The 18,134-nt window shown below is 47.7% G+C and overlaps 2 protein-coding genes across 3 annotated transcripts; both read left to right on the forward strand.

Annotated features, from left to right (window-relative positions):
• Positions 1 to 252: 252 nt before the first annotated feature.
• Positions 253 to 14,821, forward strand: LOC125535535 (F-box/LRR-repeat protein 13-like). The gene is made up of 2 exons (XM_048698602.1): positions 253 to 684; positions 14,039 to 14,821. Exons 1-2 carry the CDS (start codon positions 253 to 255, stop codon positions 14,819 to 14,821), a joined length of 1,215 nt encoding a protein of 404 aa, XP_048554559.1.
• A 530-nt stretch (positions 14,822 to 15,351) lies between these two features.
• LOC125541341 lies at positions 15,352 to 17,157 on the forward strand. Of its 2 annotated transcripts, none has more exons than XM_048704782.1 (5): positions 15,352 to 15,647; positions 16,407 to 16,437; positions 16,538 to 16,585; positions 16,726 to 16,832; positions 17,025 to 17,157. In XM_048704782.1, exons 1-4 carry the CDS (start codon positions 15,415 to 15,417, stop codon positions 16,816 to 16,818), a joined length of 405 nt encoding a protein of 134 aa, XP_048560739.1. In that variant the 5' UTR covers positions 15,352 to 15,414; the 3' UTR covers positions 16,819 to 16,832; positions 17,025 to 17,157. The 2 variants fall into 2 exon arrangements, with proteins under 2 accessions (XP_048560739.1, XP_048560740.1); XM_048704783.1 differs by having other exon boundaries at positions 16,538 to 16,582.
• The last annotated feature ends 977 nt before the right edge of the window (positions 17,158 to 18,134 follow it).

Consider the following 18,134-nt stretch of genomic DNA (forward strand, 5'->3'; position numbering starts at 1 on the left):
TAATAACTTTATTATTGCCTCTAGGGCATATTTCCTTCACTCTTGAAACCTGCAATTAGGTAGACATGTGTGGTTGGGAACTCCTCATGACCCAACAGTTGTACCAATGAACATTGCGTTGGAATAAAAAGCTTGGCGAGTTCTTCTAAAAAAAACCACCACCACTACACAGTACACACTCCACACGCACTACGCTGAGAATCCCAAATCCACAAACCCTCGCCAGCTCATCGACCGGCACCGCCGTAGGCCATGGCCGAGCAGGAGCAGGTCACGACGGCGGCCGACGCACGACGCTACGGCGCCGACCTGCACGCGATGGAGGAGACCGCGGAGTTCATGTTGTCGTACATCTACCAAAGCCTCCCCGAGTACCCTCTCTACAACGGCACACGGCTCACCGCCCTCCCCGCCGCCCGCCGCGCCGACCGCATCAGCCGCCTCCCCCGCGACCTCCTGCGCAACATCCTCGCCCGCCTCCCCGTCAAGGACGCCGCGCGCACCGCCGCGCTCTCCTCTCGCTGGCGCGCGCTCTGGCGCTCCACGCCCCTCGTCCTCGTCGACATCCACCTTCTCCCCAAAGCCCAGGACTTTAGCCCCATGCCGGCCAACACGCCAGCCGTCACCGCCGCCGTCTCCCGCATCCTCGAAACGCACCCCGGCTCCTTCAGCTGCGTCCACCTTGTTAGAGTAGTCCTTATGGTATACGACTTCTAGTCCAAGCCAGTTTTGTACCCCTACCCCAAGTCGGTTTGTACCCTCTTATATACTCTTGTATGCTGCACCAAATCAATCAATAAGCAACAATTTTATTCAGCTTTCATGGTATCAGTTACCGGTCCCAGGGTCTAGGGTATGGCTCCGCCTACGCCGCCGCCCGGCTACTTCGAGCGCCGGGCCGCGCTCATCGCCAAGGCAGCCAACGCCGCGGCCGCTTCTCTCTCGGCCCTCACCATAGCTCCACAAAACTACCCTACACCCATCCTCGCCGACACAATCTCCGATGTCAGCCCCTACATCCCCATAGTTCTTGATCTCGCCGCCCACAACTACTACCATTGGAGACATCTCTTTGATCTCCACCTCGGCCGCTGCAACCTGCGCTCGCATGTCGCCGCCAACTGTCTTCCCCACCCCGACGATCTGCAATGGTTGAAAGATGATCTCGCGATCTTCCAGTGGTTCTACACCCGCATCACCACCGAAATCTTCAACATGCTCGATCACGACGGCGCCACCGCTGCCAACATCTGGCACTCCCTCCGTCAGCTCTTCCAAAGCAACACCGACGCTCGAAAAAACGCTCTCCATACCGAGCTTCGCAATATGGTGCAAGGAGACGCCCCGGTGAACCTATTCTGCCAGCGCGTTAAGACCATTGGCGATGAGCTTCGCGAACTCGGCGATATAGTCAGCGACTCACAGCTAATCAACATCGTCATTGTCGGCCTCAGCGAATAGTTTGACAAGCAAGACTCGTTCATACCGATGATACGGCCTCCTCCTACCTTCGCTGAAGTTCGTTCCCTACTACAACTCGTGGCGGAAACACAATCTCGCAAGGACTCTCGCCCCAAAGTCTTTCATGCTGCGGCTCGTCCTCCTCTGTCGTCTACACCAGCGTCGCCTTCCATGCCGGCTCCTGCTGCCGGGCCGTCCGCATCGTCATCTGCTCAACCCCCCCAGGCTGGCGCCCTAGTCCGAACTACCGCGACAAAAACCCTATCTGCAGGCCGCCGTCGACTTGTTCGGTTCCACCTACGACATCACCAGCACCAAGTCCTGCACCACCCACCAGTGCTCCATCTGCGGTTGCATGGCGGCCTCCTCATGATCCTTGGACGGGGCTCGTTCAGGCATGGCCCATGCCCTGGTCCGCTCCGTCCACCCTCGGTGCTCCGCCGGCATACTCAGGTGCCTGGCAACCCGGCCTTCGGCCGCCTACTGGTGCTCCCAGGGTTCTCAACCCCCGACAGCCGGCCAATGCCTATCACGCTGCCCCGACGTATGCTCCTTATGGCCATTGCACCACCGACAGCGGCACCTACTACACACCTCAGCCGGCCCTGCTCCCGACGCCACCCTCACCACAGTCGGCCAATGCCTCTCACGCTGTCCCGACGTATGCTCCTTATGGTCACTACTCCACTGACGGCGGCGCCTACTACACTCACCAGCCAGCCCTACTGCCTTCACCATCATATCCGCCGGCACTGCTCCCGACGCCACCCTCACCTGCGACGCCGAGCTGGGATCAAGCTGCTTTTCTCCAGGCCATGAATAACTTTGCTACACAAGGAAACTCAAGTACGGATTGGATCTTTGGTTCAGGGGCCTCTAGTCATATGTCTGCATCTAGTAATTGGTTATCATCTTGCACTAAATCTCCTTTCCCTTCCATTACCCTTGGAGATGGATCATCTATTCCTATATATTGTGTTGGTCAGGCTCAACTTCCCTCTTCCACTAAACCTCTTCTACTTCGTGATGTTCTAGTTGCACCCGCCCTCATTAAAAATCTTATTTCTGTTCGCCAATTTACTTGCGACAATCTAGTTTCGACTAAATTTGACCCTTTTGGTTTATCTGTGAAGGATTACCTGACCAAGGCCGAGATCGCTCGCTTCAATAGCTCCGGTGATCTTTATTCTCTTAATGGAGTTCCTGCCGCCACCCCTCCAACATCCATGCTAGCCTCCGTCGATCTCTGGCATCGTCGCTTGGGCCATCCCAACCCTGCCGTCTTAGCTTCTATGCTTAGTGAATTTACCATACCATGTAATAGGGACTCTCATAATTCTGTGTTTTGCGAGTCATGTCAATTAGGCAAACATGTGCGTCTTCCCTTTATTTCCTCTAGCTCTTGTACCACTTATCCCTTTGAATTAATACATTGTGATTTAATTATGGACCTCTCCCATTGCAAGTGTTTCGGGTTTTAAATACTACCTTGTTATCCTAGATGATTTCACCCACTTTGTCTGGACTTTCCCTCTACGCAACAAATCCGAGGTCCATTCTCTCTTTCTTAATTTTCAACGCTATGTGTCTGTTCACTTCTTCCTCCCTATTCGCTTTATCCAATGTGACAATGGTCGCGAGTTTGTTAACATTAAAAATCGTACTTTCTTCTTACAACATGGCATCTTGCTAAGGTTCTCATGTCCCTACACCTCCCCTCAAAATGGTAAAGCCGAACATTCTCTTCGCACCCTCAATGATATTGTTCGCACTCTCCTCAATCATCTATGCCTCCCAAGTTTTGGGCTAAAGCCCTACACATGGCCACCTTCCTTCTAAACATTCGCCCTTCTAAAACTAAACCCAACACTACTCCCTATTATTCCCTCTTTCTTTCCCATCCCGACTACTCCGCAGTTCGTGTTTTTGACTGTCTCTGTTTTCCCAATGCCTATGCCACTTCTGCAAATAAATTGTCACCACGCTCTATCCCATGTGCCTTTCTTGGCTTCTTTGACAAGCACAAAGGCTATCGCTGTCTTGACCTTCACACTAGACACGTTCATGTCTCTCGTCATGTCACGTTTGCTGAGCACATTTTCCTTTCTCACAACGCACTACTACACCATCAAACACCCCTAGCTCCACAAACACCCCCTCTCCCCGTCCTTTCCAACTATATACTCCCCTACCTTCTAAACACAACACACCACCACCACCATTAACACCCGCCATAGCCGATACCAACCCTACCCTCACCCCACCCGAGACGTCCCCAACACCTCCGACCCCTGCTCCCTCCCCACCACCCCTAGTGTTGGGGATCGTAGCACAAATTTAAAACTTTCTACACATCACCAAGATCAATCTATGGAGTAATCTAGCAACAAGGGGAAGGGGAGTGCATCTACATACCCTTGTAGATCGCTAAGCGGAAGCGTTGCAAGAACGTGGATGAAGGAGTCGTACTCGTAGCCATTGCTGAGGAAATCGTTAACTGGTAGCTGCTCGGTCGGCTGGTGAGTAGGGGATTAATAGGCTAATCGGCAAGTTAATCGGCCATTTAATCAATTAATCGGACGATTTATCGGGTAATTGGCTACTCGGGGACCCTATGAGTAGGGATTAATCGGCAAGTTAACTTGTTAATCGGATGAATTCTTGAACAGGGCTCGTAGCGATTCAAATCGCGGTTGATTCCGATCTTAGCGCCGAACCACGGCGCCTCCGCGTTCAACACACGTGCAGCCAGGTGACGTCTCCCACACCTTGATCCAGCAAGGGGAGAAGGAGAGGTTGGGAAGACTCCGTCCAGCAGCAGCACGACGGCGCGGTGGTGGTGGAGCACGGGACTCCAGCAGGGCTTCGCCAAGCACTATGAGAGATGAGGAGGGAGAGGGGTAGGGCTGCGCCAAGAGAGAGATCAAATCGTATGTTGGGCAGCCCCCATACCTCAAGTATATATAGGGGGAGGGGAGGGGGCTGCGCCCCTTCTAGGGTTCCCACCCCAAGGGGTGCGGCAGCCCCTGATCCCATCTAGGGTGGCGGCCACAAGGGGGAGAGGGGGAGGCGCACCTGGGGTGGGCCTTAGGGCCCATCTGCCCTAGGGTTTGCCCCCCTCCCCTCTTGGAGGCGCCTTGGGCCTTGGTGGGAGGCGCCCCAGCCCACCTAGGGGCTGGTCCCTTCTCACTATAGGCCCATGTATGCCTCCGGGGCCCGTGGCCCCTCCCGGTGGACCCCCGGACCCCGCCGGTGGTCCCGGTACACTACCGGTGATGCCCGGAACACTTCCGGTGGCCAAAACCATACTTCCTATATATCAATCTTTACCTCCGGACCATTCTGGAACTCCTCGTGACGTCCGGGATCTCATCCGGGACTCCGAACAACATTCGGTAACCGCGTACATAGTTTCCGCATAACCCTAGCGTCATCGAACCTTAAGTGTGTAGACCCTACGGGCTCGGGAGTCATGTAGACATGGCCGAGACAACTCTATGGTCAATAACCAACAGCGGGATCTGGATACCCATGTTGGTTCCCACATGCTCCACGATGATCTCATCGGATGAACCACGATGTCAAGGATTCAATCAATCCCGTATACAATTCCCTTTGTCTATTGGTACGATACTTGCCCGAGATTCGATCGTCGGTATCCCGATACCTTGTTCAATCTCGTTATCGGCAAGTCTCTTTACTTGTTCCGTAACACATCATCCCGTGATCAACTCCTTGATCACATTGTGCACATTATGATGATGTCCTACCGAGTGGGCCCAGAGATACCTCTCCGTTTACACGGAGTGACAAATCCCAGTCTCGATTCGTGCCAACCCAACAGACACTTTCGGAGATACCCATAGTGCACCTTTATAGCCACCCAGTTACGTTGTGATGTTTGGCACACCCAAAGCACTCCTACGGTATCCGGGAGTTGCACAATCTCATGGTCTAAGGGAATGATACTTGACATTAGAAAAGCTTTAGCATACGAACTACACGATCTTGTGCTAGGCTTAGGATTGGGTCTTGTCCATCACATCATTCTCCTAATGATGTGATCCCATTATTAATGATCCCTATGTATTTCGCAAAACTTTATGTCATATCGCAGATGCTGCTACCACGTTCCACTTGGATCTATTCCAAATTGTTGCTCCATTATACGTATCCGGTATCTCTACTCAGAGCTATCCGGATAGGTGTCAAGCTTGCATCGACGTAACTCTTTACGTCGAACTCTTTATCACCTCCATAACTGAGAAACATTTCCTTATTCCTCTAAGGATAATTTTGACCGCTATCTGGTGATCCACTCCTAGATCACCTTTGTACCCTCTTGCCAGACATGTGGCAAGGCACTCATCTGGTGCGGTACTCAGCATGGCATACTGTATAGAGCCTATGACAAGAGCATAGGGGAAGACCTTCGTCCTTCCTCTTTCTTCTGCCGTGGTCAATCTTCGAGTCTTACTCAACTTCACACCTTACAACTCAGGCAAGAACCCCTTCTTTGACTGATCTATTTTGAACTCCTTCAAAAACATGTCAAGGTGTGCGTTCTTTGAAAGTATCATCAGGCGTTTTGATATATCTCTATAGATCTTGATGCCCAATATGTAAGCAGCTTTATCCAGGTCTTCCTTTGAAAAACACTCTTCAAACAACCGTTTATGCTTTCCAGAAATTCTACATCATTTCTAATCAACAATATGTCATCCACATATACTTATCAGAAATGTTGTAGTGCTCCCACTCACTTTCTTGTAAATACAAGTTTCTAGCAAACATTGTATAAACCTAAAAGCTTTGATCACTCCATCAAAGCATATATTCCGACTCCGAGATGCTCGCTCTAGTCCATAGACGGATCGCTAGAGCTAGCATACCTTTTAGCATCCTTAGGATTGACAAAAACTTTGATTGTATCCAATACAACTCTTTCTTACGAAAACTAGTAAGAAAACTTTTTTTTGACATCCATCTGTCAGATTTCATAATCGAAAAATACAGCTAATGCTAACATGATTCCGACGGACTTAAGCATCGCTACGGGTGAGAAAATCTCATCGTAGTCAACTCCTTGAACTTGTGAGAAACTCTTTGCCACAAGTCGTGCTTCATAGACGGTGACATTACCGTCCGCGTTTGTTCTTCTTGAAGATCCATTTATTCTCAATGGCTTGCCGATCATTGGGCAAGTCCACCAAAGTCCATACTTTGTTCTGATACATGGATCCTATCTCGGATTTCGTGGCTTCTAACCATTTGTCGGAATACGGGCCCACCATCGTTTCTCCACAGCTCGTAGGTTCATTGTTGTCTAACAACATGATATCTAAGACAGGATTACCGTACCACTCGGGAGCAGTACATATCCTTGTCGACCTACGAGGTTCGATAGCAACTTGATCCGAAGCTTCATGATCACTATCATTAACTTCCTATTCAGCAGACGTAGGCGCCACAGAAAACATCTTTCTGTGTTGCATCACTCTATGGTTGAAGTAAAGGTTCGACAACCTCATCAAGTTCTATCTTCCTCCCACTCAATTCTTTCGAGAGAAACTCCTTCTCGAGAAAGGACCCGTTCTTAGCGACAAACAATTTTCCCTCAGATCTGAGATAGAAGGTATACCCAACTATCACCTTTGGGTATCCTATGAAGATGTGTTTGTCCGCTTTTGGGTTCAAGCTTCTCCGGCTAAAGCCTTAAGCATCGCAGCCTCAAACATTAAGAAACGATAACTTTGGTTTCTTGCCAAACCAATGTTCATACGACGTCGTCTCAACGGACTTATATGGTGTCCTATCTAAAGTGAATGCAGCTATCTCTAATGCATAACCTCAAAATAATAGTGGTAGATCGGTAAGAGACATCATAGATCGCACCATATCTCATAAGGTTCGATTACGACGTCCGGACACACCATTACGCTGTGGTGTTCCAGGTGGCTTCAACTGCGAAACAATTCCACAATGCCTTAAGTGATTGCCAAACTCATAACTCAGAAAATCCCCTTTGATCAGATCGTAGGAACATGATCTTCTTGTTATGATGATTCTTAACTTCACTCTAAAATCGCTTGAACTTTTTAAACGTTTCAGACTTGTGCTTCATTAAGTAAATATACCTATATCTACCCAAATCGTCAGTGAAGATGAGAAAATAGCGATATCCACCGCACGCTTCAATTCTCATTGGATCACACGCATCAGCATGTATGATTTCCAACAAGTCACTTGCCCATTTCATTGTACCTGAAAACGGGGTCTTAGTCATCCTGCTCATGAGGCATGGCTCGCATGTTTCAAGTAATTCAAAATCAAGTGACTCCAAACATCCATCGATATGGAGTTTCTTCATGCATCTTACGCCAATATGACCTAAGCGGCAGTGCCACAAGAAAGTGGTACTATCATTATTAACTCTACATATTTTGGCGTGAACATGTGTATTACCACGAACGAGATTCAATGAACCATTCACATAGGGTGCATGACCATGAAATGTATTATTCATGTAAACAGAATAACCAGTATTCTCTAACTTAAATGAATAACGATATTACAATGAACATGATCTAATCATATTCATGATCAACGTAGACACCTGATAACATTTATCTAGGTTCAATACTAATCCCGAAGGCAGATGGAGCGTGCGATGGTGATCTCATCAACTTTGGAAACACTTCCAACACGCATCGTCACCTCGCTCTTAGCCAGTCTCCGTTTAGTCCGTAGCTTTTGCTTCAAGTCACCAATAATAGCAACTGAACCGGTATCCAATACCCAGGTGCTACCAGGAGTACTATTGAGGTACACATAATAACACATATATACTTTGTTGAAGTTGCCAGCCTTCTTATCTACCATGCATTTGGGGTAATTCCGCTACCAGTGACCATTCCCCTTACAATAGAAGCACTTAGTCTCGGGTTTGGGTTCAACCTTGGGTTCCTTCACTGGAGCGACAACTGGTTTGCTATCCATGAAGTTTCCCTTCTAGTCCTTGCCCTTCTTGAAACCAGTGGTTTTGTTAAACCATCAACACTTGATGCACCTTCTTGATTTCTACCTTTTGCGGTCTTAAGCACCGCGAACAGCTACGGGATCAACTCCATCCCTTGCATGTCATAGTTCATCACGAAGATCTAGTAGCTTAGTGATAGTGGCTAGAGAACTCTATCAATCACTGCCTTATCTGGAAGTTTAACTCCCACTTGATTTAAGTGATTGTAGCACCCAGACATTCTGAGCACATGCTCACTAGCCGAGCTATTCTCCTCCATCTTGTTGGCAAAAGAACTTGTCAGAGGTCTCATACCTCTCAACACGGGCATGAGCCTGAAATCCCAATTTCAGCTCTTGGAACATCTCATATGTCTTATGGCGTTCAAAACGTCATTGGAATCCTGATTCTAAGCCGTAAAGTATGGCGCACTAAACTATCAAGTAGTCATCAGGATGTGTCTGTCAGGTGTTCACAACATCCACAGACGACGTTGTAGGGGTTTGCACATCGAGTGGTGCATCAAAGATGTAAGCCTTCTGCGTAGCAGTGAGGACACTCCTCGGACTACGGACCCAGTGTGCATCATTGCTTACAATATCTTTCAACTTGGTCTTTCTCTAGGAACGTATTGAAACAGGGAGCTACAACGTGAGCCATTTATCTACAACATATTTGCAAAGACAATTTAGACTATGTTCATGATAATTAAGTTCATCTAATCAAATTATTCAATGAACTCCCACTCAGATAGACATCCCTCTAGTCATCTAAGTGAAACATGATCCGAGTCAACTAGGCCGTGTCCGATCATCACGTGAGACGGACTAGTCATCAACTCATCATCGGTGAACATCTTCATGTTGATCGTATCTTCTATACGACTCATGTTCGACCTTCCGGTCTTCCGTGTTCCGAGGCCATGTCTGTACATGCTAGGCTCGTCAAGTCAACCTAAGTGTATTGCGTGTGTAAATCTAGCTTACACCCGTTGTATTCGAACGTTAGAATCTATCACACTCGATCATCACGTGGTGCTTCGAAACAACAAACCTTTGCAACGGTGCACAGTTAGGGGGAACACTTTCTTGAAATTATTACGAGGGATCATCTTATTTAAGCTACCGTCGTTCTAAGCAAATAAGATGTAAAACATGGTAAACATCACATGCAATCAAATAGTGACATGATATGGCCAATATCATTTTGCTCCTTACGATCTCCATCTTTTCGGCTCCATGATCATCGTTGTCACCGGCATGACACCATGATCTCCATCATCGTGTCTTCTTGAAGTTGTCTTGTCATCTATTACTTCTACTACTATGGCTAATGCTTTAGCAATAAAGTAAAGTAATTACATGACGTTTATGTTGACACGCAGGTCATAAATAAATTAAGACAACTCCTATGGCTCCTGTCGGTTGTCATACTCATCGACATGCAAGTCGTGATTCCTATTACAAGAACATGATCAATCTCATACATCACATATATCATTCATCACATCCTTTTGGCCATATCACATCACACGGCATATGCCGCAAAAACAAGTTAGACGTCCTCTAATTGTTGTTGCAAGTTTTTACGTGGCTGCTATAGGTTTCTAGCAAGAACGTTTCTTACCTACGCCAAAACCACAACGTGATATGCCAATTTCTATTTACCCTTCATAAGGACCCTTTTCATCAAATCCGATCCGACTAAAGTGGGAGAGACAGACACCCGCTAGCCACCTTATGCAACTAGTGCATATCAGTCGGTGGAACCTGTCTCACACAAGAGTATGGGTAAGGTCGGTCCGGGCCGCTTCATCCCACGATGCCGCCGAATCAATATAATACTAGTAACGGCAAGTAAATTGACAAAATCGATGCCCACAACAACTTGTGTTCTACTCGTGCATAGAAACTACACATAGACCTAGCTCATGATGCCACTGTTGGAGACTATAGCAGAAATTTAAAATTTTCTACACATCACCAAGATCAATCTATGGAGTAATCTAGCAACGAGGGGAAGGGGAGTGCATCTACATACCCTTGTAGATCGCTAAGCGAAAGCGTTGCAAGAAAGCGGATGAAGGAGTCGTACTCGTAGCGATTCAGATTGCGGTTGATTCCGATCTAAGCGCCGAACCACGGCGCCTCTGCGTTCAACACACGTGCAGTCCGGTGACGTCTCCCACGCCTTGATCCAGCAAGGGGAGAAGGAGAGGTTGGGAAGACTCCGTCCAGCAGCAGCACGACGGCGTGGTGGTGGTGGAGGAGCGCGGGACTCCAGCAGGGCTTCGCCAAGCACTACGAGAGACGAGAAGGGAGAGGGCTAGGGCTGCGCCAAGAGAGAGATCAAATCGTATGTTGGGCAGCCCCCATACCTCAAGTATATATAGGGGGAGGGGAGGGGGCTGCGCCCCTTCTAGGGTTCCCACCCCAAGGGGTGCGGCAGCCCCTGAACCCATCTAGGGTGGCGGCCACAAGGGGGAGAGGGGGAGGCGCACCTGGGGTGGGCCTTAGGGCCCATCTGCCCTAGGGTTTGCCCCCTCCCCTCTTGGAGGCGCCTTGGGCCTTGGTGGGAGGCGCCCCAGCCCACCTAGGGGCTGGTCCCTTCTCACTATAGGCCCATGTATACCTCTGGGGCCCGTGGCCCCTCCCGGTGGACCCCCGGACCCCTCCGGTGGTCCCGGTACACTACCGGTGATGCCCGGAACATTTCCGGTGGCCAAAACCATACTTCCTATATATCAATCTTTACCTCCGGACCATTCTGGAACTCCTCGTGACGTCCGAGATCTCATCCAGGACTCCGAACAACATTCGGTAACCGCGTACATACTTTCCCTATAACCCTAGCGTCATCGAACCTTAAGTGTGTAGACCCTACGGGCTCAGGAGTCATGCAGACATGGCCGAGACAACTCTCCGGTCAATAACCAACAGCGGGATCTGGATACCCATGTTGGTTCCCACATGCTCCACGATGATCTCATCATATGAACCACGATGTCAAGGATTCAATCAATCCCATATACAATTCCCTTTGTCTATTGGTACGATACTTGCCCGAGATTCGATCGTCGGTATCCCGATACCTTGTTCAATCTCGTTACCGGCAAGTCTCTTTACTCGCTCCGTAACACATCATCCCGTGATCAACTCCTTGATCACATTGTGCACATTATGATGATGTCCTACCGAGTGGGCCCAGAGATACCTCTCCGTTTACACGGAGTGACAAATCCTAGTCTCGATTCGTGCTAACCCAACAAACACTTTCGGAGATACCCGTAGTGCACCATTATAGCCACCCAGTTACGTTGTGATGTTTGCCACACCCAAAGCACTCCCACGGTATCCGGGAGTTGCACAATCTCATGGTCTAAGGAAATGATACTTGACATTAGAAAAGCTTTAGCATACGAACTACACGATCTTGTGCTACACTTACGATTGGGTCTTGTCCATCACATCATTCTCCTAATGATGTGATCCCGTTATCAATGACATCCAATGTCCATGGTTAGGAAACTGTAACCATCTATTGATCAACGAGCTAGTCAACTAGAGGCTTACTAGGGACATGGTGTTGTCTATGTATCCACACATGTATTTGAGTTTCCTATCAATACAATTCTAGCATGGATAATAAACGATTATCATGAACAAGGAAATATAATAATAACCAATTTATTATTGCCTCTAGGGCATATTTCCAGCACCTGACCCCTACTCCCACTCCATCATCTAGCCATGCTCCTTCGTCCGACTCTTCTGCTGCGCCGGACTCACCCGTACCCACCATACCCCCTCGTGCTATTCCTACAGCAGCCCCGATTAATGATCATCGCATGCGTACTAGGGCCAAATCAGGATTTCATCAACCCCAAAACCGCCTAAACCTTCATACCTCTGTATCTCTCACTTCCCTCCCAAAGAATTACAAAACTGCTCTACTTGGTCCCAACTGGGCCGCTGCCATGCAAGAAGAATATAATGCTTTACTTCAAAACAACACCTGGCAACTTGTTCCTCGTCCTCCCAATACAAATATTGTTTCTGGCAAATGGATTTTTGCCAGGTGGGTTTGTCGTGGATTTTCTCAGCAACAAGGAATTGATTACGAAGAAACATTTTCTCCTGTTGTTAAACCTAGCACCATTCGCACCGTTCTTAGTGTTGATGTCTCCTCTTCCTGGCCTATTCACCAACTTGATGTTAAAAATGCTTTCCTCCATGGTTCCCTTCAAGAAACTGTCTACTGCCAGCAACCTCTGGGTTTTGAAAATCCATCCTTTCCAACTCATGTATGTCTTCTTCAGAAATCTCTCTATGGTCTTAAACAGGCCCCATGAGCTTGGTTTCAACGCTTCTCCTCCTTCATCCAAACAATAGGCTTCACTCCATCTCTCTTCGACACCTCTCTTTTTGTGTATCATCAAACTTCTGACACTGCCTATTTACTTCTCTATGTAGATGATATCATTCTTACCGCATCCTATCAAAAGTTCTTAGATCATATTGTCTCTCTTCTTAGATCTGAATTTTCTATGACTGACCTAGGACTCCTTCATCATTTCTTAGGCATTGCTATTGTTCGAGATTCCTCTAGCCTTTTTCTTTCCCAACGCTAGTATATTCTTGATCATCTTAATCGTGCTGGTATGCTTGACTGTCAATCATCTCGCACTCCTGTCGATACTAGTTTTAAACTTCCGGCTACCGGTGAACCCTTTCCCGATCCTACTCTCTATCGTAGCTTAACAGGTGCTCTCCAATATCTCACCATTACTCGTCCTGAAATCTCTTTTGCTGTTCAACAAGCATGTCTCTATATGCATGATCCCCGGGTTCCTCACTATAATCATGTTAAACACATTCTTCGGTATCTAAAAGGAACTCTCAATCATGGTCTCCACCTCAATAATTCTTCTCCAAACTCGCTTACCGTATACTCTGATGCAGACTGGGCTGGTTGTCCTGACACTCGAAGGTCCACTTCCGGTTTTTGTGTTTTTCTTGGTAACAATTTGATTTCTTGGTCTTCGAAAAGACAGGTTACAGTCTCACGTTCGTCGGCCGAGGCTGAGTATCGCGCTGTGGCACATGCCGTTGCAGATACAATATGGATTCGGCAGTTACTCTTCGAGCTACACAGGCCTATTGAGCAGGCCACTATTGTCTACTATGAAAACATATCAACAGTCTACATGACCGGCAATCCAGTTCAACACCGACGCACAAAGCATATTGAGATTGATATTCATTTTGTTCATGAAAAGGTTGCTCTTGGTCAAGTTCGGGTGCTTCATGTTCCCTCCACGGCTCAGTTTGCTAACATTATCACCAAGGCACTGCCTACTAAGTCGTTTCAAGATATCTGTTTCAGTCTGAACGTCGTCGAGCCTGCCGTTGATACCGCGGGGGGATGTTAGAGTAGTCCTTATGGTATACGACTTCTAGTCCAAGTCAGTTTTGTAACCCTACCCCAAGTCGGTTTGTACCCTCTTATATACTCTTGTATGCCGCACCAGATCAATCAATAAGCAACAGTTTTATTCAGCTTTCACACCTCATCTGCTGCCGCTTGGACGTGTACATGGCCAAGCTCGCGCGCTGGCTCCACCTCCTCGCCGCCAAGGGCATCCAGGACCTCATCCTCGTCAACCGCCCATGGCCGCTCAATGTGCCGCTTCCTGCCTCGCTCTTCACCATCACCACCCTCACCCGCCTCTACCTTGGCGTCTGGAAGCTGCCGGGCACGGCCGCCCTGCGTGGCGGCTCCTTTTCCAACCTCCGGGAGCTTGGCCTCTGCTTCGTCGAAATGGAGCATGGCTTCGTCGACTCCCTCGTCGCCAGGAGCCCCGCCCTGGAGGTCCTCAACATCGTGGGATACATCAAGTGCAGGCTGCGTCTACGTCTCGTCAGCCAGAGCCTGCGGTGCGTGCAAATCTGCGGCTCTGTTCTGGAGGACATCGCCGTGGTGAAGGCTCCATGCCTCGAGCGGCTCATCCTGTCATCACCTTACACGCCCAATCGTGGCTTGTGCGCAAGTCAGGGTGGACACGGTCCGGGCCGGTCCGGTCCTTCACCGAGCTGCCATTTGGACCAGCGGCCGGCGGTCCGGACCGACCAGCCTAGCGGTCCTGTTTCCAGGGACCGGACCGGCGGCAGAGAAGCTCGGGCCGGACCGAGTGGACCGACCAACCATCACCGGCGGCGACTTGCGCGGGTGCAGAGACGAGGTGGGCGACGTGCGCTGGTGCTGTGGCGAGGTGGCAGACGTGCGCGAGAGCCGGCGGCGAGGGGTAGACGATGTGCCATTGGAAGTGCTGTTAGCCATTAACGTGCGCATGTTTATCTTTTAGCATTTTTCTCTGTTGCATGCAAGCAATCTATCGCGTGCATGTGCCCACGATTATGCATGTCTGGCCTTGCCGTGGATCAGTAGATAAAATTGGACGTGGAGTTAATTGCGGGATGGCGCCATAATTATCGGATCGTAGCTGTTTCTCCCGTTAGTTGCGAATAGAAGGAAACAGGAGCGTGGAGTAAGTCGTGGGATTGACACGACCGTGCTAGCCTGCTAGGGTAACTACTTTTACGGAAGTAGTAGGTGGAAATAAGGGGAGAATGGATTGAAGAATACTGGGCAGTTATTCCCATATAGGTATCTACACTACTATTAAACAATCGAATAAGAATTTTCTTATGTGTACCCCACAATTAGACCCACAACACCACACAAACCAATCTGTACCGTACAATTAGGCCCACAAATCTTAATCTAACAGTCATTATTAATCTAATAGCATTTTGGGGTGGAGTTAGCAATTCCCAATGGCTGACCATTACTCCGTCCACAGAGGAATATTCCACGCACTGCGCCCACAACTCCCCATACAACGCTCATTCCTCTATTTGGCTCGTGAAGTCGTGATGAAACCCTTCCTGTCTCCCTCTCTCGATCTGCGCCGCCGGCTCACTTCCCTCGATCTGCGCTCGGCTCTTCCACTGCGGCACATCAAGGGAAGAAGATGGGATTGGGGGGCGAGCGGCTGCGGAGCGCGGGCGGCCTGCGGCGGGCGAGGGCCTGCGGGGCGGCGAAGAGGGGATACTCCGGTGGGCTACCAGCGGCGACAGAGGCTTAGCGCCTGCTTCTTCTCCAGATGGTACGAACCGGCCCTTCTCCCACCTTGTATATTTGCAGCTTGTCCCGTCTTTCCGACCCAGCCGAGAGAGAGATAGAGAGGATATTGAGATGGCATTCATGGCTTTTTTTAATTAATTTTGTATCTCTGTGTTGTTCAAACAACCTGGGCTCACACCTGACTGCCATAAGAGCAAGCTGAAAGTGGTGTACAAGAAGTACTCCAGCGAGAAGCTGGGATGAGTCTTCCTGCGCACGGCTGTAATCGACTTCTGCAAATAATATACAGTTGCTATACTATTAGTTTACAATAAAACATGTCCAACCAGCTTAAATCTAGCAATACTTATCTGGAATGGAACAACGTGTCTAGCCAACTTAACATATTCTTTTAATTCTACATCTCCAACTAGAAAGCAATCTTTTGCTGGGAAATCAGTTGTAAATTAAATTAATAACCAGGAAACTGTCTCTTCTTGGAATATTATGATAAAATCAACAATTTTAATGATGGAGATCTGCTTCAGTTGTATGCTCTCTTGTAGCAAGGAAAGTGTGCTGGATGGTTTATCTTTGATGTGCTTGGTTATGTCTTAAGGTTCAAACGAAAGAAGTACTGAAACTCTGAAAGTCTGTTCTGTCCATGCCACCAAACTACGAGAGATTTTGTGCAACTAATGGATAGTTTCGTTTTTAGATCAAAAGTATTTCCTCCAATACTTGTTCAACTACTTCGGACTGGAATTAATGTAGCTCTTTTGGTTCCCTTATTTTTTTTCAGGTTCATCGCCAACTCACTGCTGCTCATAGAGGTGAGTCAAAGGCTGTAACAATCTCTGTCATTATTTTGCTGCTCAGATAGGAGTTCGAGAAATCATGAATTACCTGACAGATAATGCAACCAAAACACAGGAAGAGAAACATATATGGTGGATGATGTCTATCATGCTTTTGCAGGTAGTAGTATGCATCCACACAATTCAAATTCATGTTCTGGAAGGATATTGTCCAACTAATCATGTATTAATTTTATAGTTAAATTTGTTGTTTTACTTCTATCCTAACTGAGTTCTAATAATCAATATATGATTCTGCTACAGACTTCCAAGGACAGTTACAACAATTCTGGAGCATGTATTGTCCTCAGTCCTCCTGATTTTGCTACCGTCATTTCCATAGTATTCAAGATGTAAAACCTCGACCTGTGGTATGTGATTAATATTGTGTTCCTAATCTTGAAAAGTTTATGTCATGAATAGTACTTGATTCTATCATGTTTGTGTAGTATCAATTATTTTTGCTGGAAGACTACCGTGAGGCGTATCATTTTAGTATGGTACTTGTATCTTAGGGTATGGGAAATAATTGTACTAAACTATTTTTTCCGTGTGACTTACAGGAAGTAATTGTTTCCGATGAAGAGTTAAATCTAGCGCCATGGATGACAACAATTCAGGCTTTTAACTAAATATTTTGTCATGTTCGCAATCGGCTGGTTCATTTAACCTGATATGTATCCACATAACCATCAGGTAAAATATTTCATCAAGTAATTAGTGGAAATATTGAATATGGAGAGTCAGCATCACAGTTCGGAGGGAGCTTCATTTCTCAAACTTTCTGGAGCAGATATTCTTGGTCATTTTCGAAGGATGGGTGCTGGACTTGGCACATTTCCCTGAGAGGATTGTTCCGGCAGTAAATAGTGGTTTTTCATGGAATTATGTATTTGTATTCGGCAGTGCCTCACGTACGATCAAAGCTGGTCCGATTTGGTACGATAGCGCAATCCACTGTGAATCCACCTTGAGCCAGCGTTGATCAACGGTGGCCATACTACTTCGTACAGAAATCGTACAAATTCTGTCATACGTGAAGCAATGCTCATTTGTATTACGCCCTGCTACCAATTTTGATTCTTGTTCTCTGGTAATCTACAGAACATGAATTCTAACTGTGTCCAACCATAAGGGCAGGACGCATCCCTCATTTTGTCATGTATTTGTTTTTCTCTTGAGTTTCTATGAAAGAGATAGTTGTTAGGCTCCGTAAAACCAATAGAAAGTATGAAACAATGAAACATCCGGATGCTGTTACCTTTTTCCTAAATTAGTCCTTTCAAGTTGAAACCCTTCCTCACTTTGGACTGCTTCTAGCCCATTTGATCATTGCATTGTCTCTATTATCCGTCTTCTCTGCTTCTTTGGTAAAGCTCACCCAGCTGGCGCTAGCACATGCCGATTTCCATCTGAATGTACCAGTAGGAGAGGTGAGTGGTGCTGTGGGTTGAGGAAAATGATGTACAAGGGGAAGTCAAGGAAAGAGGTGTTGCCCCAAAGGATCTCATCAAGCGTAGGCGCGAGCGTGCACTTGAAAGGGATGAGGCGGTGGAGGGGTGTTGTTATTGTATACAAGACATGACTTCAAATATAGGAGACGTGCATTGCACGTGCAAACTTACTAGTGGTTGTAACACAAAGAAAATATGACTTGGTACATTAGTAGTATC

The sequence above is a fragment of the Triticum urartu genome, chromosome 2 (genome assembly GCF_003073215.2).
Source record: "Triticum urartu cultivar G1812 chromosome 2, Tu2.1, whole genome shotgun sequence".
Classification (NCBI taxonomy): domain Eukaryota; kingdom Viridiplantae; phylum Streptophyta; class Magnoliopsida; order Poales; family Poaceae; genus Triticum; species Triticum urartu.

Bases quoted from the DNA above. Each gene is read 5' to 3' on its own strand.
- LOC125535535 (XM_048698602.1), top strand. From the start codon at position 253: ATGGCCGAGCAGGAGCAGGTCACGACGGCGGCCGACGCACGACGCTAC. The intron at 685-14,038 runs GTTAGAGTAGTC...AGTTTTATTCAG, and splicing joins CCTTCAGCTGCGTCCACCTT to CTTTCACACCTCATCTGCTG.
- LOC125541341 (XM_048704782.1), top strand. From the start codon at position 15,415: ATGAAACCCTTCCTGTCTCCCTCTCTCGATCTGCGCCGCCGGCTCACT. The intron at 15,648-16,406 runs GTACGAACCGGC...ATTTTTTTTCAG, and splicing joins GCCTGCTTCTTCTCCAGATG to GTTCATCGCCAACTCACTGC. The intron at 16,586-16,725 runs GTAGTATGCATC...ATTCTGCTACAG, and splicing joins CTATCATGCTTTTGCAGGTA to ACTTCCAAGGACAGTTACAA.